The sequence below is a fragment of the Neolamprologus multifasciatus genome, chromosome 14 (assembly GCF_963576455.1).
Source record: "Neolamprologus multifasciatus chromosome 14, fNeoMul1.2, whole genome shotgun sequence".
Taxonomy (NCBI): domain Eukaryota; kingdom Metazoa; phylum Chordata; class Actinopteri; order Cichliformes; family Cichlidae; genus Neolamprologus; species Neolamprologus multifasciatus.
In genome coordinates this window covers 37,277,208-37,304,100 of record NC_140452.1, presented here as the reverse complement: position 1 = coordinate 37,304,100, position 26,893 = coordinate 37,277,208, and the positions used below count along the sequence as shown (strand labels likewise).

The following is a 26,893-nucleotide window of genomic DNA, read 5'->3' as shown; positions in this document are numbered from 1 at the left end:
TCTGATGTTTAGTTAATCACTAGCTGAGCATGTATTTTCCGCAGTCGGTTGCCCTCGTAAGAGACAACGCTGGGTTGCAGCGGAAAGCGTATGTAGATAATGAAATCTTGAAAAATAACGTAGTTAAACAGTCGCTGTATAAAATCTGACCGCGCCGAATTTAATTATTATTCCTTATAGCATTGAGATAATCCTGAAGTATTTTTATGAAGCGCGTTTTTTTTTTATTTAAGTGCAAGGTGTAGTTAAATTGGCAGGTTGTTGAACTACGCTTGGTTTGACGTCCTGTCCAGCTAATTGCTGTGGGAGCTAGTGTTGGCTAGCGAGGAGGGATGGGCTGCGCGGACAGTATTTGGCGAAACAGTTGTGAAAGAAATCTCGAATCCGTGCTCGAATATATTTTTCATTTATATATATTTTTGGATGGCATCACAGGTTGCCTCTGTATCAAGCTAACTGCAGCTGACTAACGTTTATGTCTGTGCTGCTACCACTAGCTTGCTTGTCTAGTAGCTAGACAGTTAGCTGGCTTTCACCTAAGTTGTCAGTGGGGAATGCCTCTAGACTGTTTGTTACAGCCCTCGTCTCCCGGTTTTCAAACCGAGCCATGTGCTGCTTAATCGTTGCTGTTGTTGCCAGTGAGCTGTCAGGTTCTGCGGAGCCTAGCGTACACCAGCTAGCTGTGTAGTTGCAGCGGAACAACAACCAGTTGTGCTTTAAATAGCTGCCGCTGCAGTCAGTCTCTTAAAAATGATCAGGTGGGCTTTTTAACACTGAGGAAGCCATTGGCTGGTCTCTGGTAAACAAACAAGCGTTGACAGGCCTGTAATCTAATGCAGCGTCATGATGTATTTCAGCTCGTATGGGCTTTACTGGAAGCATTTTGTTGTCAGGTTAGAGTTTAAGTGCGCACAGGAGAAGCAATGGATACAGTGTAAGCATAGCGGCACTTATATAATATATGGGTGAACATTTATGTGCAAACACGCAGAGATCTTATCCCTGATGGCTTTCTTGTTGCACTTTACTCCCTGGGTTGGCAACAGCTGAACTTTGTCAGTCCGGATTCCAGCCATGAGAGCCTGTTACACATCTATTACTGTGTCATAACTTTACCAGGCTTCTGCAGGGAAGTTTGACTGGACATCTTTATTATTATTAATGTTATTATGTTGCCTTAGCACAGTTTAGATTTTCGGATAGCGTGACTTCTGTCTTTGTAATACTGCGGCTTAAATATGCCTCAAACAGATTGCCAGTTACACTCTGACGATCATATGTGACCAGACACTCAGACACACAGTGGAATTATCTAGTCGTCCAGTCTTATCAAAGCAGTCACATGGCACCATTTCTAATTGCTACAGCAGGCTTGACTGCCGCAATTATGAGTTCAGTTTCCACGAGAGCCTATTCTGCCTGGACATCAGCAGCGTAATGGGCTTAGAGTCAGAAAGATTCACCTTTGTTGTGTTATCCTCCGATCACTCCTCACCATCATTTATTCATTCAAGCCTGATTTGTGCGTGGTGGTTTCTCGAGGGATAATTGTGCCTGAAACATTAGATCTGACCAAAAAGTGCGTGTTCCTCCTCATCGTCACTTTTCTGAAATAGAATAAACTCAAATCTTAGAACTGTGGGAAATCGAATATATAAACATGTAATAAGCGGTTCCAGAGACACACATCTGAGAGTGTTAAGATTTTAGAGGTAAAAGTCATCTTCCCTTTTTCTGTTGACTCACAGTACAATTGAACATTTACTCATGTGGGAGAGGGGAGCGTTAATTTGTTTGAGAGAAGGTTCGAGTCCAAACATTTGTTGAGTGGCTTGCTGCAGTGACAGCTAACTTTGGGTCAGGTCCAGTGATAGTGTTTATTCCACACTGAACCCACTAACTCCAGGCTGCTCTGATTGGTCAGCTTGCCCAGAGATGACAAGCAAATGAACTTAAATTCTAAAAAACCCTCCCACTCAGTCCAGAATGAACAGAGCTCTGTGTAAATCATACAGTAAAGCTTTTTCTTCGTGTTTGAGATGCAGTTTTGATAGAATCAAAGCAGCAGATTCGTTGTATTAAAGTTCCTCTCTGTGAGTATTGGGGATTTCACGGCACCACTGTGATGCATTTTTGATTTCATGCATTAGATCAGGGGCGTCAAACTCAAATACACAGTGGGCCAAAATTCAAAACTGGAACAAAGTCGCGGGCTAACGTTAATATTTATTGAAATATATTTATTCCTCCAGATTTAAGAATGAATCTTTTCTTATGGACTCAAACACATTTTGCTAAAAAACTGAATATGGAACAAGCAAAGCTTAATACTAAACAATATATATATTAGCTGTATAACACCAGTAGGCCAGCTCTGATAGTAATTTGGTATGGCTTCACGGGCCAAATGTAATTAGGCTGCGGGCCAAATTTGGCCCTCGGGCCAGAGTTTGACACCTATGCATTAGAGCAACCAACAACAGCTTCTTGATAGCATGACCTTCAACCACCACGGGCACCTGCTCCTTCTGCAAACATGCAAATCTCTCGTATGATTTAACAACACTTCTAACATCTGTTTTAGTCGTCATAACCTGAATAGATTACATAGCAGAATGTTTTACAGGATGCAATGAGGTGATTTAATGTTATCGATACTGTATTTGTGAAAAACAACACTTTTCTGTAAATTGCTGTTTTAGAAATCTAACTTCGTTCAGTCATTTTCACCCTCTGCTACTCCTGCTACTGAATCACAGTCAGTTTCTTTGCAGTGGGAATAACAGGAAGTGGAGCGCAGGTTACACAGAGTAACGTCCATGTCCACAAGTATGGTGTTCAGACCTGCACACTTCATAGAGTCGTAGTTGATATTTGGACGTTCTGTGATGAAGAAAGCACAACTATTGTGCCACTTTCCTGCTCCTGTTTTGCCGTGTTTAATGTGCTTGTTGGCGTTCCTTCTTGTCAAATTCAAGAGGGAGCAGATGATATGGACCCTTCCAATCATGGTGGTAGAGAAGCTGATCTCAGTTGTCACAGGCAGCCGTGTTGTTGATGAACTGGCCTTGAGGAAGACGTTTTTTAACCGAGCAACAATGCGTGGCTTTAAAAATGTCCCTGTGGACCTGGAGCTTCATCTGGATGTCTTTACTGCTGTCCAGAATAATTGTTCATGATTTTGATGGAGCTGTCAAAGAGTTGGATCGACATGTTTACCTGTTGTTGTGGTTCCTTACGTTCTCAGTGAGACCGGTTCTTCTCAGTAATCTTTCCTGGCACTTTCTGGAACACCTTCACGGGTTATTTGTACCTTTGTGGTTGACCACTATGTAGTTCAGTGACACAACAACAACAGCGGTCACTGTGACACAGCCTCACGCTCGCTCTACGTCAGCAGGCCTTATCAGCTGAGTTAATGCAGCGCTGCTTTGCATGGGGATGTAAATTTGTATTCTGCTGCCGCAGAAGCTTCCAGTATGGTGTTTGCTATGGAAACATGAGTAGATAGCAGTGCAACAGTGTATACAACAATCTCTATATTTTGAGCAAAGTTGTGTTGCAGTTTAATATTGTGGAAATCCAGTGTGACGGAGCTTTCTACGACCACGTGGTATATGCTTCACAGCAAGTGTTTAGTTTTCATTGTTGAGCAAAGATAAGAGGTTTATCAGCTGTTACACAGCCTCCTTGAGTTGGAGGTTGCTTAGTTTTTGGTCCTAGACTTCCTGCACGTGGTTACTGTAAGTTTACACCACATACAGGTGGGAAAGGCACACAGCAAGGGCAGTTTTTTTGTTTTTACACCAAAAGTGCATGTTGAAGGTGTCGAGCTGGGGTGTGACGGTATTCTATCATTTCAAAATCAAGTACAGAATCACAAGTCACATCTGAACGCCCCTTTGAATCACAGTGAAACATCAGGCTGCTCCATCGCTCACCAAACAATGATAAATAATAAAGATTTCACTCGTCGCTTTTTATAAAACGGCGGGGATTTAAACATAAACAAAGGTATTCACGAAACTGCTGAGTGTGCAACAGTGCAGCAAACCGAATAATGATGAGCAGGGCTGCGAGTGGGACGGACGTTAGACACAAGATGACAGCGAATGCCAACCATTGGAGCAAATATCTGAGAGGCAGCATGTTGGGCTGCATCGCTTCTGTGTATGGATAAGTGTGGAAGATCATTTCTTTGCACTGGGATATTTAACAAATTATGGAGACGGCGAACTCGGGCAGTACTGCGAGACACAGACTACTTCCAAAATTATTACAAATGACCAGAGGCTCCCCAGTAAGTCTTAAGGAGAGAAATCCCACCACGTCTATGAATAAAAACAGTGTCGGTCCAAAGTTACTGTCCTGGAAACTTGTTCTGCTCCTGTCATGGCTGGTGGAGGTGGATGCTTATCTGCTCGTAGAATTTTTGTTCATGTAAAATTTTGAGACCTCATGTTGTCATTGCCAATAAGGTTTCATGCCTCTGGACGTTCATCGATTGTGGTCCACATTTTATTTCCGTTTTATAGAAATTAATTGGAAGACTAGCTTATCCTACCATTTTTTTTCCAGTTGCACTTCATATTTATTCTTTGCTTATTTCTGACTCTTAATGATCCTGTTTCCATCTGACATGAATGGTATAGTTAACCATCCATGAGCCCGTTCAGCCTCTGTAGGTGTTTTTTTCCTTCCTTGGCTGTATTGTACAGTTTGTTTGCTTTTTTTAGAGTAATTGCTCTAAACTCAGCAGAATCTGTAATAGTCTTATTATGTAAAACCGATTTGTTGTTCACCTTTTTTTCCTCACCGACAGCACAAAATAGAACCTGAGAGTAAAAATGATATTCCTGTTTTATGTGTTTTTTCCTCTTGCCGACCTCACAACACAGCAGCCTCATGCTGGTTGCGTGACATCATGTTAGAGCTGGGCGATATATCGAGTTTTTTTAAAAATATCAATATATTTTTATACAAGATATAAGATGTGACAATATCTTTTATATCGATATAGTCTATGTTACGTTATAATTATAGTTGTGGAGCCACAAGTTTGCCTCTCTTTTGTCCACTTTTGTCTTTACCCAACGTTACTCGGCCTCGCCTTCACCGAACACAACTCCCCCTCCTCCCCCATCGCTTCACCTGCAGGAAGCGACAAGGTGGACACGGCAAATCTCCGTTAACGAGTTACTGCGCATCACCCCGTGCGTGGGGCTGGACGGCGTCAACGTGCTAACGAGCTAACCGCGCTAACGAGCTAACCACGCTAACCGCGCTAACGAGCTAACCACGCTAACGCCATACACGGCCTGAAATCCTTTCATTTTCTCAAAAACCGACAGCGCGCCTTATGTATGAATTCTGGTTGTGCTTGATGACCGCGAACCGATTTAATGTGGTACACAGCGCTCAGCAATCTGTCAAAAATGTTTTCGTACGAGTTTGCTAAGCTACGGAGCTGCACCGCTTGATGGATTGTCGGAGCATTACGGCTACCGAGGAGCCTAATATTACCGTATTGTGTGTGTATAAGGACCATAAATGGCACCTGTAAGACACACGGTTATGAAGCGGATTTCAAACTCCAGGCTGTCAGTCACGAACTTGGAAAGAGAGCAGCTGTAAAATCTGTCTTTGTTATTAAGCTCAGCGTCTGATAGTTTACATTTTGACTGCACAATTGTGGGCTCTTTGTTATGCACAAAAACAACATAGTTTTCTTTTATTTATGGAGCATTATTATTTAATAAATGCTCATAATTTATTTTTGAGTAGTTTTTTTCATGTACATCTGCGCTGTATGTTAATAAAAGTGCCCATGTGACATCTGGGACACAGCTTTGACTAAGAACTCTCTTTTTGTTCTTACCTTATGGCTTTATAAAAAAATATCGAGATATATATCTTATATCACCATTCAGCTAAAAAATATCGAGATATGAATTTTGGGTCATATCGCCCAGCCCTACATCATGTAAGGATGCAGTGACTTGTGTTGGGTGTTACAGACGCAGTCTTTAGACGGCCTGAGACTGTGAGTGGCTGAAAAGTGTGCTTGGGGCACTCATAGAAATCACACCCATTGTTTTGTGTGAATCGAATGGTAGCCATTGCATTTAATGCCACTCAGTGTCTAAGAATACCCGGATTGCATCACAGCATTACAATACACAAAGTGTTCTCCATAATGAGGCCTTTCTTTGTTTACTTTGCCATTAGCGCGTCTTATTACAACAGTTTTCTGCTCTCTGGCAGCGCCAATCATCACGTTAGATCAGGAGTTCCAGGAGAACAATGTTCTATTTTATTTGACTCAAACTCGTCTTCATTGGGTTTACAGATTCTTCGTTCTGTATTTAGCGGAGCCCTTAAGTTATGTAAAAGTGACGCACGTTGAACGTGAAACAAACACAGGAGGTGTCATCGAGGCAAAGATGAAATGAGCGCAATATACAGGAAAATCAAAAGAACTGATTTATGAGAAACGGTTTTCACAAACGTAAATCATCAAAAGTTTCTACCATTAAGGCATTGAACCAATGAGTTATTTTGAAGCTTGATCTAAAGAAGAGTTTGATTTCATCCGTCGCAGTAAAAAGATACAGTTTCAAAAAGTAGAGACATTGTTGCAGTTCTGATTTGTGATTTCTTCGTTTTGCTGATTCTCTTATAAGAACTGTAACTGACAGCATATACATGCAAAATTCTACTTTCCTTCAATGCACAGTTTCATTTACTTATTTATGAAACTATATAGTTCCACCTGACTGCACTGAGTCACAGGATATTTTCTCACTTTAAGCGCTTTAATAAACTGAACTTAACCCTTTAAAACCGGTCAGAGCGGCACGCTCCGTTTTGCGTAACTATTTTTAAATCCCGGTAGCTCTGCAACCACGTGAGCTAGCGCAATAATTTTTTTTGCATATGAAACCGGAGGAGTTGTACTTACATCTTATGCCATCAGCTTGTCCTCGGTCACAGTTTCCTTCCACATAAAGCTTTGCAAAAACTGCATAAAAAGCACTTGCAGCAACAAAAACATAATATTCCAGAAACAGCTTTGCCGATCCGATCAGCTGTTCATAACACTTCCTACGTCCATCAGCGCGAACTATCGCCATGCTCAAAACCGGAAGTGACATAATTTGCGGAAATGTAGTTTTTTACCATCAGGGCCTCATGAGCCTATACTGGTGTTTTTAAAGGTTCTGTTTGACTTTATGACTTTCTGTGTGGTTTCTGGGATGCTTAGTACTCATATTGCACTGCTGGAAATAGTTTATTTTGATGCATATGCTGCTTTTTGCAAATTTTCATTATAATATTTATTTTCGTTTTTCCTGCAGTGTATAAAAATTGGTGTATTTCAAAAATAAAACTATGAAGACACTCACAATAAATTTCCTGTGGTGGGAAACTATTTTGTGCAACTTTTTTGTATTTACAGTTTTGAGGGATAAGCCTCTTAAATTTCTCTAACTAGAAATATATGTTAAAAAAACAAAAACGATTTTCAATTTTTTTGTAGTTTATTGCACTTTTTTGCAATTTATGTAATTACTATGCACTTAATGCAGACATATTATTAAAATCTAGGCTGTAATGGTTGTATTGATGTATAGCAACTTGAAATGCTCCCAAAAATGGCTCCACAGCAGGTAAAAATATAATATAAGCTCTGGCGGACTTGGTTCTATGGTAGGTCTTAAAGGGTTAAAGGAGGTGCAAATAATTAACTGATAATGAGTTGCTGTACATGCACCTTTATCTGGTGGCATATTCTGCCTCACCAAACAAAATAACAGATTGACATTAAAAACAACAAACAAATATTGGATAATAAAATAATTTTCAGTATGTTTATAACATCACCAGGACATTAACCCTTTTTCCTTCCTCTGGTCTCAGTGAGGCTGCTGGCTCGGGGACAGCTGTGGTTCTAGAGCTTTCTTCTGTTAGCTTTAAAATGTCCGTGCTCAGCTGGGTGATCAGGTTTGCTGTTACCACCATGCTGATCTTCCTGTGGTACTGACATGTTAGCGACTGGCTGTGAGTGTGGGCAAAGGTATTTGATGGACTGCCTTTAATTTCCCAGTAAACATCAGTATCAGTAGAATCAGTTATTAAGGCCCTGTTTGTAAATGGCCAGTTTACAGTCACCAGTTAGCCAGAGTACCTGGAGGAGCCTCACAGAGGTGCAGGAGAACAGGGAGCCTCCTCGCAGTCAGGTGACAGCTCATTGTTCAACCACTGTGTGACACTAAAAACAAAGAATTAAGAAATCATAGAAACTTTCTCAGATATGCTCTCATTTTTAAAAAAATATTTCTGTCATACACAGACTCTATTTAGCATTCATTTTGAGCTTTTTGCAGTCTTTGTTCATATCCATACAGAAGAACGATGCCTTCTGCAGTTATTTTACTGGTGAGAGTCCCCCAAACTTATTTTACAAGCTCGGGCTTGCTAGCCACGACTATTTCAGACGTGTTTTCCTCAAAGTGGCAGGCTTGTTGTCTACAAAGTGGACAGCTTTTTTCCCTTGTCAGCTGGGAAACACATGAGCACGGGGTGGTTATTGAAGACAATCTTGTAAAATCTGCTTGGAAGCCTGAAGAACCAGTAACGACAGGACTATAATTTAGGACTTGTAGCTTTAAAAACAATAAGTGAAGCAGATGTTACAGGAGGGAAAGAGCCTGCCCTTCCATTTATTATTCCCGTTGAAAGAAGCTGGTCTCTGGTTCGGTGGCTGCGCGCATTAAAAAGCTCATTTCAAGAGACTAAATTTGTAGAAGATGACCAGTGCAAGCAAATCTAACTTCAGCGCCAGACACAAATCCAGACATTCAATATTAACGAGCTGTTCCTGCTCCTTAGAACAGGTGGAATATCTTCATCAGTTACTGTTTTAAACAGAAATGATTTAACTTGATGAATATTTAACATCAGACTCCAAACTCATGAGGACTAAATGGGCTCCTCAGCCAGCTGCGCTCTGCTACCTCGGGTGAACCACCTCCACATCTGTCACCATGGAGATTGTGGAGCTCTCCTAGGACCTCCAGGGTATTTATTATGCTTGCACTTGCTAATATGTGTGAGATGAAGGCCGCCACATCTTCACGATTCATGTGACTTTAAGGTGCCCGGTCATCACCGCCATAATATTAGATGTGTGTACGTTATGGCAGTGAGTCCCACTATAGGCTGTGAACATTTCCACAGGCCCAAATCTGAACAATAAGCCAAAACTGTAGCCTTCAGATCTGTTTGTACCTTAATCTGCATTCTTCCATGGAGAGGTGGGAGGTGACTAATCTACAGCCTCATGAAATCCTGTGCTGGTAGGTTAATGGTTAACTGGCTGGGCTGTTGATGCTTTGACGTTGATTATATTTATATTACAGATTGTAATGATTTATGGAAGGTAATTAGAAATATGTTTCACTTGATTCATAGTCATAATAAAATAAAACTTTTTATGCATCAGTCATGGGCTGATGTCACTCAGTTTTCTCTCGTGTCTTTTAATAAACAACATCAATGTGGTTTGAAATTTCATGACCTCAGTTTATGTGCAGCTGCAGCAGCTGAATCGAGTGTACTGAGTGCTGTTACCGCTGCTCTCCGGCTGCACAAGGTCGATTTATTGGTTGGTAATACAGATTATTGATAGGCCACAAAGAGGCGTTGGACCCTGAATTCATGCTTGTACGTGAAGAAGGGAGGGAGGGTGACAGAGGGGACGGAAACATGAAAGGAAAACTAGTACTTACCCTGATTTGTTCTACTTTGTTGCTTTTGAACTGACCTTTGAACTGACCTCGAGTTGACGGTTGATCTGCGTCACCAGTGTTTGGTTTTCTTTTTCTTTCGAGTCGAGGCAGTGCAAAGCCAGTGAGAAGTTGGGAGTGTCTGCTTTTTTTCCTTTTCCAAATCTTTCATCTGTTTTCTTTATAAAATGAGTCAAAAAGCTCTGTTGGGATACGCTCTTTATGTCTAAAGTCTAAGCTCAGACTCAGAGAGGAGCTCAGGATCTGAGCTGAATAAAGAATCATGTAACAAAATGAATTCATGAATCTGATTCTTATCATCCTTCACATTAAAAAACAACTTCAAAGATTTATTTGCTGTTTTGTTGTTGTTGTTTGTTTGTTTGGTGGTTAATCAGAGATGTGGAGGACAGCCAGGTTTCTGTGGCTCTGCAGTGGTTGGACGGATCGTTTTCTGCTGCTTGTGTCATGAATACAGTTAGCTGCTACCTCTCATGACACACAAGGGGGCTTTAGTCTCTCTTCCTGCAGCTTTGTGCTCTGTGTTGATCCCCATGTGTGATTGGCTGCCTGCAGCCTGTGATTCAGCACTTGAGCATTAATCAGTCCTGTCTTCAGTTGGGCAGCTGTCACCTCTCATTGATGCATGGGTTCAGGCCCGAGTACAGCGATGCAGCGCCCTGCTGACCTCAGACCCACAGCATGTAGCTAGGCCACTTTATTGAAATGGCTTAGGTGTATTGTTAGAATTCCATCAATATTATTTGTACAGATCGCTTAATATAATTATATTTATCAATACTGTCAATATATCTTATGGCTATAGAATTTGTGAAAATGTACTTTTCAAAGATAAGCTTATCAGTGATGTTGTGGTCAGCTTTAATGCTAATCATGTAGGAGGATGTTTAGTAATCTGCCTGGGTACTATGGGATGTGCTAATGTATTAGGGTATTAGGGTTACATAATTGGATAGGTGCTTATGGAATTTGGTGCTTGCACGTTTGGAAAAAGCACCCCGAGGCTGAAAGGTATGAAAGATATGCTCCCATCCAGATGATGGATGTCTTTTTCAGGTTGGGCCTTGTGTGTCAGCAGGACGCTGCTCGAGTGCACGCTTCATCTGTTACAACAGTATAGCTTCATGTAGGGGTGGGTGATAGAAACGATATAAATTTGGCCAACGATAGAGATTTTGACTATACCGCTATATCGCGATAGGGCATGTTGATGATGTCATCAAGCTGCGCCTGTTTTGGTCGAAAGCATCGCAGCGGCTAAAACCATTATCCTCTGCAAATTATGCCGACAGTCATAGCAAAGAGATGAAGCACTTTTGAAATATGGGGAAAGCCAAAAACTGCGCTTCCTCCACTTCCGTAACATTGATTCATTAATGTTGAATTCTCTCGCAGCTGCTCTGTTCCCATGTTGTTGCAGTATATTAATAACTAACCTCTATTGTGGATGAATAATCTCAGTTGTTCTCCTGACTGAAGTTTGGCCCGTGTACAGCATCCTGCTATGTGACTGCATTTGTCCCTGACCACCAGAATCCTTCACATTAACTTTTATCGAGTGGAAAAAAAGTTGGCGTTCATCCTCCAGCTTCACTGTGCTAATGTTATGCTAACATAGCTGTGTCGCTAGCAATCACGTAGCACAACATTATATAGCAGCTAGTCCAACTTCAGTAACCCTGCAAACGCTGTTTAGTTTTCTGTCTTCATTTATGTTGGAAGTGGTAGCAGAGCTGTACGTTTGAATTAGTTTCAAAAATCTCTCAGTCAGAACATGGTATGAAATGTTTAGGTGGAAACTAGCGAGCTAACTTCCTGTTAACTTCTAACTCCGTTAAATTTAATAAATTCTGTTTTCATGGACGCATGGATGTTAAACTTAATTGTTACACCTGGTAAAGCAGCAACGCTGATGATTTTATTAAAGATGAAATAATTTAGACAGTTTTTAACCCTTAGTGTTCGTTTTACTTTGGGACCTGAAGCTGACGGAGTTTTGGACCCAGATTCCTCCGTGAAGCTCCTCACTACGGCAGCCGTAATGCTCTGACAATCCATCAAGCAGTGCGGCTTACCAAAGTTGTACTAAAACATTTTTAACAGATTTCTGCAGCCAAAATCGGTTCGAGGTCAGTAAGCACGACCAGAATTCATACATAAGGCACACTCTCGATTTTTGAGAAAATTAAAGGATTTTAAGTCCTTATAGTGTGGAAAATACGTTATACAGGAGAAAACAATATATCGTGATATATATCGTCACCGCACATGCTTCAAATTATACCGCGATATGGATTTTAGGCCATGTCGCCCAGCCCTAGCTTCATGGTGCTCATCTGGTACCTCAGGTTCAACCTTTCAAACACTTTGCTCTCTCAAAAGTCCAGCAAATGCTTTCCTCAGTTCCCAGTAACATCACAAGTGGTGCTAAAATAGAGGGGATACAGAATAGTAACAACATCTCTTAAAGCGGTACATTTTCTCATTTTAAATATTAAATATTTTATTGACAACTGATCATAAAAACAACATAGTGGATCTGCACCTCAGTCATTATGTGCGCAGCGTCTCAACGTTTTTGGCACTGGGGTTGTATTAGCAGTGATGAGAAAAGTGAAATTAGTGAGCCGCATGAGCTCAGCATCAGCCTCTCGAGGCAGCCGTACACAAACAGGAGTATTAGCTGCTCCAGTTTCTGCAGTTGCCATCCAGCTTCACGTAGATTTTGTACTCGGCAGCTGGTAGGTTAATGACTGGCCAATGCATACTCTGTGGTCCTGCAGGTGCTTATGGAGTTCTGTGTGCACAGTTCATGAAGAGAAACATATTTCCCTGCAGTCCTAACTGCACATCCCTGAACGTGGATGACTTATAAATGGCCCCAGATCACACAGACATTCAGCTTTTCTGCTGTTTGGTGCCTTTAAAAACAGTCGTTTCTTTGTGTTTTCATTGAAATATTGTCAACTCTTCCCACACATGAATAATTAACAGAAGTTAACCTTAGAGTGTCAAAACCAACAAAAGATATTTGTTGTTTTATATCAGAGCCATGTCTCCCTGCTTGCTACGGGAGAGTCTGCAGAGATCTGTGTGCAAAAGGAGAGTGGGCGTGGGGCTTTGCCGAGCGAACTCTGTATGTAGTCCAATTTTAAGGTATCGACCTTACTAGATATAAACTATATAGTATCATCCTGCATTGCAACTAAAATCTAATGAAACATTTTAGCTGCTGATGTTGCTCAAAGATTCCTTGGCAGTCAGTTCTGCTCTTCAGGTGCAGATCCACCACTGAAATCACTGCTAGGGATGAGAACTTTGGAGGCAGCTAAGTAGGGGTAGCTGTGTTCACTGGAGGAGCCAAGGTCACTGCTAGGGATGGGTATCGTTTAGGTTTTATCCGATACCGGTGCTAAACCGGTACTTTTGAAACGGTGCCGGTGCTTAAACGGTGCTCAAACCGGTGCTTAAAGAATGGAAAACACAAAATTGGTCCAAAAACCTCTCATGTTCAGCTGTTTTTTTGTAAAAAGATAACAATGTTAGCCTTTTCTGCAGCTATGGGGCATATATGGTATCACTCTTGGCTGGAAGCAGCTTAAACAATGGAAAAAACACAAACTTTGTCCAAAAACCTCTCATGTTTAACTGTTTTCCACTTTTTCTTTGGTCATTTTAGCCTTTTTGTCCAGGGTGAAGGGAGTATCTGCCATCAAACAAGAAGACAGCCGCATGTAGCTATGATGATGTTTGCTAGTTCACCTTACATGCATTAATGTAATAACGTGGTTAGCCTACTCAACGTAAATTACACACGAACAACATTAAGCTACTCACGCAGAGAAGAACGGCTGCTGCTGCATCATCATCCTCATCATTTCTGCTACACTGGCAGGGCTAGGGGCCAGGACTCTCCTCTTCGGGTTTTTGGGGGATGTTGCTAACTCCGGGTCCGATAACAGGCACCACACCCGCAGTAGATGTGCTCGGTGTGAGGTCTCGCAGCAAGCTATCAAATATGGCGCATTTCTCGGCTTTAAAAAAACCGCTATGCGTCGCTAGGTGTTTCATCAGATTCGAGGTGTTACCTCCTTTGACAGCATCACAGTATCAGCTTAAAGCACTTGTTACAGCTGCTGAGTTTGCATCTTTTGCTGTGAAGTACAGCCAGACTTTTGACCGCTTCGCCTTGGGCATTTTTAATCTGTAGCTCTGCTCTAAAAGAACGTACGTACCTGGACCCGCCTACTATCCTCGGAAACGTAAAATGATTGGCTAGAATCTAAAGTGTATCACAGCTCAGGGAAATAAAGCACCGAAATGTGCGCTGCTTTTTGGTCTGGTTACTACCGTTTATGTCAGAACCGCCATCATGGCGCCAGATACCGGTACCCATCCCTAGTCACTGCCATTGGGTGGTATTGGGCGTATGCAGAATTGGCCTTCCCATGAGCCCTTTTCAGGATTTCTGTTTCAGGATCCCTCGATCCACAAGGTGATGTAATATTTGTGTGTGTGTGTGACTTCAGTGACGTTTCTGAGCTCAAAAACGACATCAGATGTTGCAGCTTGCTTTAGTACATGTGGGAAAATGTAACATAGTTAACAGCAAGGTTTAAAGGAGTGGACAGCTGTTGGTCCTGCTTCTGTTAGATGAAAGAAAAAGGTCAGGACACCAGTGACCTACTGGTGCCTCAGTCTGGGTAAGGTCACATGGATGTTAGGCATCGCCCCCCCAGTGGGAAGTAAATTCACTGTTTTTGCCACTTTTTTCCACAAATCAATAAACTTTATCGACTGTTGCCACACAGGTGCGTACACACACACACACACACACACACACACCTTCTATTAAGTTGATCTTTGGCTTCATAGTTGAAGATGTGGTTTATCATCGGCCCACTGTCGGCCTTTTGCAGATTGTAGTGATATCAAAGAACAAACACTTGCACTACAAGGGAAATTCAATACAGCCGGGCTTTCTTTGCTTTAGCAGAGTTGAAAAAATCTAAAACCCCAGCTGGACATAACAGGTATCACGATGGTGCTTATCAGCTTCCTGTGTTAAGCTGAGCTTTCTGCTCTGGGTCGACGCACATCCTCATCAAAGGGGCTTTTAATGTGTTGCCCGACTCTCCTTCAGCACAGAACAATCCCCACGAGTGCAGCCGACTCCAGTGAGTGTTATCAAATGATTATATTGAAATGGTGATAAAATCTAACATTACATTGCAACACTGTTGCAAAGAAGACAGGAAATTAATGTTGCAGAAAATTGTTAATCCTGTGATTTAGCGCCCGGAGCGGGAAGATGAGCATTTTAATCAGAGTTAATTGTTTTAAGTGTGGGTGTTCATTTTTAACATGACTGCCTCACATTAGAGCTCGGAAACTTTAAACTGGATACATTTAAACACTGAAACTTACTGACCCACCGGCTAATGAAGGAGATGTGGAAATCCTTTTAGTTTGCCTGCACACAAAGTGAAATTAACTTCATTGATCAAATAGCTGTTCTTGGTTGTTGTTGTGTGTTCTAGTAGCTTCCAATTCAACAGTGTAAAGGAGACTTGGCAGCAAAGTAAAGCAAAAATGTAAAGAATAGACTGCATGCACAAGCCACTAACAACTAGGGCTGCCACGATTAGTCGACTAGTCACGATTACGTCGACTATCAAAATCGTCGACGACTGATTTAATAGTCGACGCGTCGTTTGAAGCTTTGTAAGATCCCAAAAGACGCAGGAATAAGTAGTAGGATTTAAGAGTGTAATAACGGACTGAAACAGAAGATGGCAGCACTGCATGTACAAGGATGCCAGCTGCCGTTAAACCCCGAAGAAGAAGAAGCTGTCCCAGACAGTGTTGCCAACTTAGCGACTTTGTCGCTATATTTAGCGAGTTTTCAGACCCCCTAGCGACTTTTTTTCTACAAAAAGTCGCTAAAAAAAGACGTGAAAGCGCATATCGCTTTTACTCTCAAGAAGCAGCGGGTGCTGTAACGCAGTCAGTTCTTCTTTTATTCTTTTACTCTTATGCTGTTTTGTGGATCACAAGGTTTAAAACTACTTATAAACACACACACACACAAAGTAACTCCACCAGAGTGCCTATTTCGGGTCACTTTTGCCGGTCCAAGCCCGGGTAAAGGAGCAGGGTTGGAATTGTGACATTAAAAAAACAATAATTGCTAAAATAAATTTAATTTGTAGTTCTAAATAAATTCTAAATGCATTTAGGACGTTTTTTACTCACTTTATTTGTCTTTCACGATGTTATTTCTCTCTCCAACAACATAGATTACAATTACGTTAGCATGACCAATTATGCAAATTAGGTGATGACGTCATTTAGCGACTTCTAGCGACTTTTAGGACAGCCAATAGCGATTTTCCTTACTGAGGAGTTGGCAACACTGGTCCCAGACTTCATAGCGCAGCCCAGCTCAGTTTCCAACAATGGCGGCAGCTAGTTAGTTTTAATATTACTCTTATTATTCTTTCTGGTCACAAAATAAACGTTTAACATATTTTCAGCGAGAATGTAGCTGTGTAAACCTCAAATATCTGCTCAGTTTATCAAGACACCACATATTTTCAAAAGCGCTCCGACGTTTTCGGAGACGTCTGTTACCCACTAGCTTGATAGCTAGCCGGGGGCTAGGCTCACTAGAGCCGTGAGAACACCGGACTCCCGGCACATCATTTTCAAACTCACTGCCGTCTTTCGCTACTCAGGTTACACATGATATATAAGTCACTTAGATAACTTAAAAATGTTATTGTTTGGCTTTTTCAGTATTTTATTTGTTCCTGAGTAAATCGGTTTGGCTGAGATTAAAGTTATAGTTTTTACACAGCTGAATAAACATCAAGCAGACAGCTGATTATCAGAAGTGTGAGATGCTCGAGAATTTACTCCGGTGTCCTGTTATATTTTAGATAGCAAGGAGTTTATTAAACTTCACCGAAACAATCTGCAAATTTCATTAAAATTTAATAAACTATCATCTTGTCTTTATTTTTAGTTAGCACATACCTTAAACACTTAAAGCTGTAAGCTAATGATAGTTATATAAGAGCAGATGTTGCTGGTGCAATAAGCTATAAGTTTTACGTCCAATGGATGATGATCTGATTAGTCGACTAATCGCAAAAATAATTGGTGACTAGTCGACTATCAAAATAATCATTTGTGGCAGCCCTACTAACAACAAGATGCACAGTTTGCACTGCTCTAACTTTGCAGCTTCATTTGCTGTTAGTAAGATAAACGGCTTAACAACCGGCACATAGAGAATACAGAGAATTTACATTGCAGTTAAAATATGATGCAATTAAAAGAAAAACCCTCTAAGGTTTTGTGCTCAGAAGAAGTTGCCATGGTGAGTTGGTCAGTTACAAAGAGGGCCACTTTGGTAACACCAAGAACTCTGAGCTCACTGACCCATTAATCTCGCTTTGCTTCGGCTCAGCATCAGAGCTTTTCTGCAAAATAACCACGATTTTAAAAAAGCAGCCCTCAGACGTCTAACTTTGGGATATCTTCGTCTTTATACCAGCGATGACTTATTAAAGAAAGTGAAAGGCGTAGGGTTAGACATGCACAGCTTCTTTGGATTCGCAACACGCAAGCTAAGATCCACATGTAGTTTTCAGCCAGCAGAAGCAGCAGATACACGAGGCACCAGCGACATAAATGGTCACAGCTCAGAGCTGCTGCACTCCGTCGGGTGGATGTCATTAAACGCTGATGTTTGTTGGTGTCATTCCATGTTTCAGTGGCTCTCACCGCTGTGCACCAGGAAACCATTTTTGTGTTGTGATAGACGCACGCAGGCTTCGTTACAGCAGCTGGAGCGATCTGTGAAAAGGACCGGAGGCCTTTTTTAATAGAATTCATCTCTCCCAAAACAAAACACACGATTCCACATCCATTATCTCAGAACACGAGATCATGTATTATTTTCTAATGATAGTCTGTTTTTATGTTCTGTGCAGTTTCCAATCAGTATTTAGTATTACCACAAACTGCACACCAATGTGCAGGACTATAGGGGAGCAGATAAACCCATGACTCTTTGGGACAGTGGCTTTCTTTAGTCTTGTTGTCTCTGCGAGGTTGTCAGTGACCTGTAAATACCTTCTGATCGTCAGCTTACCTTTCATAAAACTTGGCACTTTTTTGGCACTTGACACAGTTTTCAAACCAGGATAATTGAAAAGGTTCTTGTTCTGTGTTGCGCTTACAGCACACCTGTGTCCAGCAGTGCTTCGAAAAGACGTGTTGTTAGTTTTATACATTTATATAATGCTTTCCTAGTCTTGCTGACTGCTTACTACTGATCTAGGCTCACTTTACATTTGTACAGCACTTTATTCTGTAGACTTAAACCACATCGTGGCCAATTTAAAATCCACCCAGGAAACCCCGGCTGTGGTTTGGGTCAGGGTTCTTCATTCTGCGAGGAGACACCCCTCTAACGATGTGCTCGTCCTCTCAGGCAGGAGAAAAGCCTCAGTAGCAGTGTGACCTTTAACATTTTTCAAACTCGCTGAGCCTGTATCTATAAATAAATTTTTTAGGTTTTGTATGGTTCAGTTTTTCTGTTTTTGTGGAAATAAATGTGAAGAATGAAGGTGGAGTCACACCCTGATCTTATCATATATACAACTCTTACTTAAATTACCTGAAGAGACACCAGCTCCCTCCTCATGCCTGTTATGTCAGTTGGGGCAAACACCAGCACCCTGCTGTTACTGCTGAAAGGCATTTGCGTCACTTCATTAACCCGTTAACACAAATTGTGCGTTCTTAGTAAAGTTTGATCCAGCCGAGGCCGTTAGTTTGAAGTGTGTGACAGTAGTCAGAGTGAAACTGCGTCTGTGGAGATGAAAAAGGTTACTGGGCCAACCATAGTGTGTGCGCCCGCACCATCACTTCCTGTAAATGGGGTTTGAACTCTGTTTTGTTGTTAAACTGATTTTTACTTTTTTAAAATAAAAAAGTTTTTTAAAATAAAAAAGTCCTGTTGTAGTCTCTTAAGACTACAACAGGAAACACACTGTTCTAGTTTATCATTAGGGCTGCCACAAAGGATTATTTTGATAGTCGACTAGTCAGATCATCATCCATTGGACGTAAAACATACAGCTTATTGCACCAGCAGCATCTGCTCTTATATAACTATCATTAACTTACAGCTTTAAGTGTTTAAGGTATGTGCTAACTAAAAATAAAGACAAGATGATAGTTTATTAAATTTTAATGACATTTGCAGATTGTTTCAGTGAAGTTTAATAAACTCCTTGCTATCTAAAATATAACAGGACACCGGAGTAAATTCTGAGCATCTCACACTTCTGATAATCAGCTGTCTGCTTGACGTTTATTCAGCTGTGTAAAAACTATAACTTTAATCTCAGCCAGTGTTGGGTAAGTTACTTTAAAATAGTAACTTAGTTACATTACTAGTTACTTCTATCAAAAGTAACTCAGTTACTTCAAGTTACTCGTTACTTTCAAAGTAACTAGTTACTAGGGAAAGTAACTTTGGTTTTACTCAGAATTCTCTTATTAATGTGTTGCTTCCACAACTTTGCCAGTCTTCTAGCTTGCTTACTTGCCACAAGTGCACTGTGCCACCTACCAATAGAAAGGAAAAGATAATGTGCATATTTCCACGAGAGAAATCCCACGCCTGGACCGTCGTTGACTGCTGCGATGATTCTAGCCTACGTCACAGCGTCGTGTGCGCCTTTTACATCCAACACAAAAACTGCAGTCGTGATGCTTTGATTGTACTCAGAACTCGGAAATTCTGCCTTCTGAATAGGAAGATGTAGGTAACACCAGACTGCAGATGAGCTGCATACAGGGCTGGACTGGGACAAAAAATCGGCCCGGGCATTTTGACTAGAGACCGGCCCGCCATTATAGGAAAAATCATAAAGCCTTTGAATGAAAACAAACACTGTTGTGACAGTGATGTACACTGTTTTGATGGTATATATGCATCAATCTATCAATCGTTTGTTGTAAGATTCAGATAATTATTTTTTTCATGATTGAAGTAGAAACGGGAGAGGGAGGGGAATGAAAGAAGAAGAGGCAGCTGTGCAGCAAACACAGAATAACTTCAGCTTTGTGTCTTTTTCATTGTAGCTGAATTACGGGACAAACTGTTCCTTTTCACCTCAATAAGAAACGCGTAATATTTTCTCTGAATACCAGACGGGACAGTTGGCAACTCTAATAACTTATGAACAAAATAAAGTTCAACATCATTAACTTCATAGCACCCACCCAGCTGTATAGAAACTCCGTCATGCTAGCTAGTACGCAGTACAGAAAAAGTCAGAATAACGAAAATAAACTCCACCTAAACTTGGTTTATATCTGACCCAGATAGACTGCAGGTCATAACTTCTTACCTGAAGTTCAGTTCACACTTGGACCGGCGGCCGCCTCGGGTCTCTTTTCCTTCTGCGTCCCCTTTCCCTCCTCCACCTGCTGGCCTCCACCACTTGCCAATGTTACTGAATCTGTGGAAGCTCCGCGATAGCCACCACACGAAGTAACGAGTAACGACCCTATCTAAATCCCAGTAACGACTAACGCGTTCCTGATTTTGGCATAATAACTAGTTACCGTGCTCGTTACCACAATAATAACGTAGTTACTGTAACGCGTTAGTCCCAACACTGATCTCAGCCAAACCGATTTACTCAGGAACAAATAAAATACTATAAAAAGCCAAACAATAACATTTTTAAGTTATCTAAGTGACTTATATATCATGTTTAACCTGAGTAGCGAAAGACGGCGGTGGGTTTGAAAACGATTTGCCGGGAGTCCGGTGTTCTCACGGCTCTAGTTAGCCTAGCCCCCGGCTAGCTATCGAGCTAGTGGCTAACAGACGTCTCCGAAAACGTCGGAGCGCTTTTGAAAATATGTGGTGTCTTGATAAACTGAGCAGATATTTGAGGTTTACACAGCTACATTCTCGCCTGAAAATATGTTAAACGTTTATTTTGTGACCCAGAAAGAATAATAAGAGTAATATTAAAACTAACTAGCTGCCGCCATTGTTGGAAACTGAGCTGGGCTGCGCTATGAATTCTGGGACAGCTTCTTCTTCTTCTTCGGGGTTTAACGGCAGCTGGCATCCTTGTACATGCAGTGCTGCCATCTTCTGTTTCAGTCCGTTATTACACTCTTAAATCCTACTACTTATTCCTGCGTCTTTTGGGATCTTACAAAGCTTCAAACGACGCGTCGACTATTAAATTAGTCGTCGACGATTTTGATAGTCGACGTAATCGTGACTAGTCGACTAATCGTGGCAGCCCTATTTATCATTGATTCAGAAAACATCAAAGTTGCGCTCGGATCATTTGATATGCTATGACGAGCAACATCCAATCCTGAAGCAGGTGGACCAGTCATCCAATCTAATCAGACATTTGTCTGACCAGTCAAGCAGTTCTGTGGTGCTGCTGTGGCTCCAACCCCAACACTACTAAGCTTTTCATATGGAGTCTTTAAAGTGCCCTCAATTTCTAACTAATGTACCTACATTTGTATTTGCTGCAGCTTATCCCCGTTGAACTGTGATTGGCTGCTGAAAGCTGATAAGTCAACAGTTAATTATTCCGTTTTACTGCACTCTAGGGCTGGGCGATATATCGAGTTTTTTAAAAATATCGATTTATTTTTATACGAGATATAAGATGTGACAATATCTTTTATATCGATATAGTCTATGTTACGTTATAATTATAGTTGTGGAGCCACAAGTTTGCCTCTCTTTTGTCCACTTTTGTCTTTACCCAACGTTACTCGGCCTCGCCTCTCCTTCACTGAACACAACTCCCCCTCCTCCCCCATCACTTCACCTGCAGGAAGCGACAAGATGGACACGGCAAATCTCCGTTAACGAGTTACTGCGCATCGCCCCGTGCGTGGGGCTGGACGGCGTCAACGTGCTAACGAGCTAACCGCGCTAACGAGCTAACCGCGCTAACGAGCTAACCACGCTAACGAGCTAACCGCGCTAACGAGCTAACCACGCTAACGCCATACACGGCCTGAAGTCCTTTCATTTTCTCAAAAACCGACAGCGCGCCTTATGTATGAATTCTGGTTGTGCTTGATGACCGCGAACCGATTTAATGTGGTACACAGCGCTCAGCAATCTGTCAAAAATGTTTTAGTACGAGTTTGCTAAGCTACGGAGCTGCACCGCTTTATGGATTGTCGGAGCATTACGGCTACCGAGGAGCCTCGCGGAGTGATACGTACTGTGCTTCAACGTAATAGTACCGTATTGTGTGTGTATAAGGACCATAAATGGCACCTGTAAGACACACGGTTATGAAGCGGATTTCAAACTCCAGGCTGTCAGTCACGAACTTGGAAAGAGAGCAGCTGTAAAATCTGTCTTTGTTATTAAGCTCAGCGTCTTTTAGTTTACATTTTGACTGCACAATTGTGAGCTCTTTGTTATGCACAAAAACAACATAGTTTTCTTTTATTTATGGAGCAATATTATTTAATAAATGCTCATAATTTATTTTTGAGTAGTTTTTTTCATGTACATCTGCGCTGTATGCTAATAAAAGTGCCCATGTGACATCTGGGACACAGCTTTAAATAAGAACTCTCTTTTTGTTCTTACCTTATGGCTTTATAAAAAAATATCGAGATATATATCTTATATCGCCATTCAGCTAAAAAATATCGAGATATGAATTTTGGGTCATATCGCCCAGCCCTACTGCACGCTGACCCCTTACCTATCAGACGAGCGGCACCTACTTATCTCGTTGATCATTTAGCTCCAATGTGGTCATGGAAGCTGTAAACAGGATCCTTTTCAGCCATTAGTCAGCAGTTTGCTGTCACCGCTGTGTATAGTCGGTGACATTGTTCGCTACAGCGCCACGGTTACTACTACATGTGTAAGCAGCTTTGTCATTTTCACCAACTGTTCCAGAGTTAATCTATGATTAACGGCATGACACCGTTAAACTTCTTTTTCAGGCACTTCTGTTAGATCATTTTAACCGTTGCGTTCAAAGCGTTTCCTCTGTTTACTCTAATTGGATGGAAGTCATTCTTTCTGTTGCTGTGTGCCGCCAACAGTTGTGCTGCAGTCCTAGTGAAGTGAAGGGGAAAGAAATCTGGCGTCTAGTCCTCAGAGCTTCAAACAATGACATTTAAAAACATTAAAGACGTATTTCAGGACCATCCAGACCTTTGGTCCTAATACAGTTAAACTGTTGTAGCCATTGCTTGTTTCTTTACTGTTTATCTTTCGTAGATTCTGTTTCTCTTGCACACTTGTAGCATGACTTCAGCTCTCCGTCTCTATTGATGTAATCCCATCTCTGTCTGTCTCTCTGTAGTCACTGATGTGGAACTGAAGCGGCTGAAAGATGCCTTCAAAAGAACCAGTGGCCTCTCCTATTACATGACCCAGCAGTGTTTCTACAGGGAAGTGCTGGGAGATGGAGTTCCCCCTAAAGTCGCAGAGGTAAGCCACAGTGATGTCACACCACGTATTCTGAGTGGGTAACGGTGGCGGCAGTTTCCAGGAAGCCAACAAAATCAGTTTGGTTATGCCTTAGCAGCGTGACCAACCAGCTTTGTGTGAAGGGTTTTAGTTGTAGTGAGGGGCCATTTCATCGCAGCCTGAAAGACTTATTGATCCAATAAAAAGGTATCATTACCATTTTATAGCTCTGTGTTTCCTGTTGAAAATCATCAGTCGGATGTTAGAGGCTAAAGAACAGCCAAAGTTCTGCAGGGGAATAAATATAGAACAGCAACGTTGTTTCCAGTTTATTTATAGCTGCTTGAAGGAGACTCTGCGTGCAGATACAGGAGAGTCTGCTTTTCTTTGAAGTAACTGAATCATTAAAGTAATCAACACAGACCTAGACTTGATACATACAGCTGGTGTATATGCAACAGTATGACTATATATGTTTAATATAGTCGAACTACAGTTTCCCTCACACAGCCCCATCTGACAGAGCTTCCTCCTGTCACTTTTTACGACTTCTCTCATGTTACACATTTGAAACCTGCTCTTCTTCTTCTTCTGGTGAAGTTGACAGATTTAAAAATACTCTGGAGGAATATAGACTGAAATGAAATGTAAAGACTCGAAGTGTAATAGTCATCAAGAATGAGCAGTTGATCTTTCTCTCTATAGATATAGAGAGGACAGAATCAGAATGCTTTATTAATCCCTAACTAAAATCTGTTGGTTACAGTTGACAGTAACCAACAAGACAGTAACAGACTAAACTGTTTAAATAATACAACATGTCAGTTTACAAATGTAAGAAATAGCGCTAATATGTAGGGCTGCTTGACAAAAATGACGATTATTTTCACTGAAATTGAGATCTCGATTATTTGATATTTATTTAACAGTAACAATGTGTTGAATAATGACTTTAAAGATTGTCAAAAATAATATAAAATAGTGCAAATACTGATAACAGTGCAAATGTTTGCAATATAAGAAATAAATGTGGTGCAGCTACGACACTGTAGCAAAGTTTACACACTGTGTCTACTTGATCCACGTCTGACTCATGAACCCATAATGTTTCCACACCACTGAAGTTTTTTTTACCTCTTTTCAACCAACAGCATCACTCTCCTCTTCAAATAACTTCTGCTTAGCTTTCCAAGCTTCCCTCGGTCCTCTTAATCAGCGGTCCCCAACCCCCGGGCCTCGGACCGGTACCGGTCCGTGAGTCGTTTGGTACCGGGCCGCGAGAGTTCAGGCTCAGGTGTGAAATGTATGATTTTCAGGGTTTTTATCGGTTTTCAGTGTTATTTTGTTATCGTTTTTATCGTTTACTCGGTTTTCCTGGGTCTTTTCACGTGTGTTATGAATAAATCTTCTTTTTTTCTGTACCGGTACTAGTTTTATTTTGTTGTATTTATCCGTGACACCTTAAAGGCCGGTCCATGAAAATATTGTGGGGCATAAACCGGTCCGTGGTGCAAAAAAGGTTGGAGACCGCTGCTCTTAATTGTTGTGACACGTGTTCGAAATGCAGAGAGGTGCGCTCGATCTGCCACATGGAGCAGCGCGAGAGGGAGGGGCTAATAATCGGCTCAGTCGTTTTTAATGATCGTTAATTGAGCAGCCCTACTAATATGTACAAATCGCTCAACTATACAGATGGATGGATATTTAATTATTTAATTAGGGTTTGGTTTTTATTGGGCTACTGATCGCTTTGTGTTGACAGCAACTTGCTCTTGAAATGAGCTACCAATTCCTTTCTTCATTCCTTTTAATTATTTTGGTTTATGGGCTTTTTGTATGACAATTTTTAAATTGGTAGATGTCAGGCTGTTCATTCAGAATAACCTGAAGTATAAAACAGGTCGAGGGGGGCCTGAAACATTTTAAATGTGTCTGTATTAAACAAAAATAATAGAATTTCCATCATTATTTGGATTACATGAAAGTTGAATGAAGATTTCCAATGTTAGGTTTTTGAATAGTGTGTGTGCAAATCTGGGACTTTGGTATTTCTGGCCCAAATGACAGATCCTGCTTCATTGTTTGGGGTATTTAAGGGCGTTAGAGTCCATCAGACACATGGGAGCATCCTAATATTCTGACAGCAGGGTTTCTTTAGTTTCACCCTCACCGCTCTGCACATGATTGTTTATGTAATTAAGAAAAAAGAAAAACAAGGTTGTGATTCAAGTTTGTTGTCCTTGCTCTGTTTGTATTTCAACTTTACGATGGAGTGATGATCCTGACATGAACTGCTGATAAAGGTGCTCTGACATAATTCACACCTGCCTGTCACTTTTTCTTCTCCTGTGTTTTCTGTGCCGTGTCACGCACGTTGTGTGGGCACAACCATTTAAAGTTCACAATCATTTAAAATCAGTGTAATAGGAATGTATTTTCCTCACATTATGTCATAAATCATGCTGCTCTGACTGTTCCAGAGCATATGTCCCCTGCTGTCCATCAGTCCCAGTCTTAGTTGCGAGGTGACAGCAGATGTGCGTTTCCTCTGTCATGTCCAACTTCTTTCTTCTGTAGCTGCAGTTGCTTCATAAAAATGTAACCACGTGTTGTGGCTGGATTGTGCATATCTGCTATGCATACGCTGTACATTTGTATTTCACATTATGGAAAACACTACAATGGCAAACAAAAAAGTGCATGATTCAGTTAAGGCTCGCTGCTCTGCCGGTTCCTTGAGCATACAATAACACCTACCTTGTCTCCACAGTGCATTAGAAAGGCCAGTGTTAGTCATCGTGCACCCCCCACTCCATCTGCTGCTTATTAAACACACTGCTTGCATGTCTTCACTACAGCACGTGTCATCTCCCTCCTTCTTCTCCTTTGTCACCATGGCAGCAGTTACTGCGGTGACAGCAGTCCAGATGTAAGGTTGCTGCTGGTGTCTTCAAATATAGCCGTGGCTACTGCACAGTCTGGTAGTTCAAAGAAAGCCCGACCCAAGGAACACGCACTGTTCAGTGCTCAGACTATCTGGTGTTTTATCATAAGTGTATAATGACTCGGGCTGAGTATCGTCACTGATTTCTAGAATCGATTTGATTCCGATTCACAAGATCCCAAATCGATTCAATTTGATTTGATTCAGTTTGATTTAAATCTGGGAAATTTTGCCTCAGACAGTCAGAAATATTATAATTCAGATCAGTACATTTACATATTTTTCTATCTATAAGAAGGAAGCTGACACTTTCCAGACGTTATCAAAGGTGTGAGCATCACAGCAGAGGCCTTTGTGTCAAAGCAGCTGAAGATAAAACAGAAAAACATGAAGGTGGTTTTCCTGTTCTGGGATTTTATAAAAATATTCTGCAGTAGATCAAAAACGAAAGAAAACCATCAACACATGAGCATCACCTCTGAAGTTACAGCGGTTTTATTACAGACACAGCATTTTGCATTTTGTATACTTTTAAAAAGTTTAAATTTGTTCAGTGTTGAACGGCAGAAATTAGGTTTTCTTTTTGGAAGCAAGTAAAAGGAAAAAACAGCGGCTGACAGCCTG

The 26,893-nt window shown here is 41.3% G+C and overlaps 1 protein-coding gene across 3 annotated transcripts in view; it reads left to right on the top strand.

Moving 5' to 3' along the window:
• The window catches only part of usp32 (ubiquitin specific peptidase 32), a 75,169-nt gene that overhangs the window by 617 nt on the left and 47,659 nt on the right, over positions 1 to 26,893 (top strand). For all 3 annotated transcript variants that reach the window (XM_085184473.1, XM_085184470.1, XM_085184471.1), the window contains exon 2: positions 23,219 to 23,346. In XM_085184473.1, coding sequence (XP_085040599.1) covers positions 23,219 to 23,346 — 128 coding nt within the window. The remainder of the gene's footprint in view (positions 1 to 23,218; positions 23,347 to 26,893) is intronic.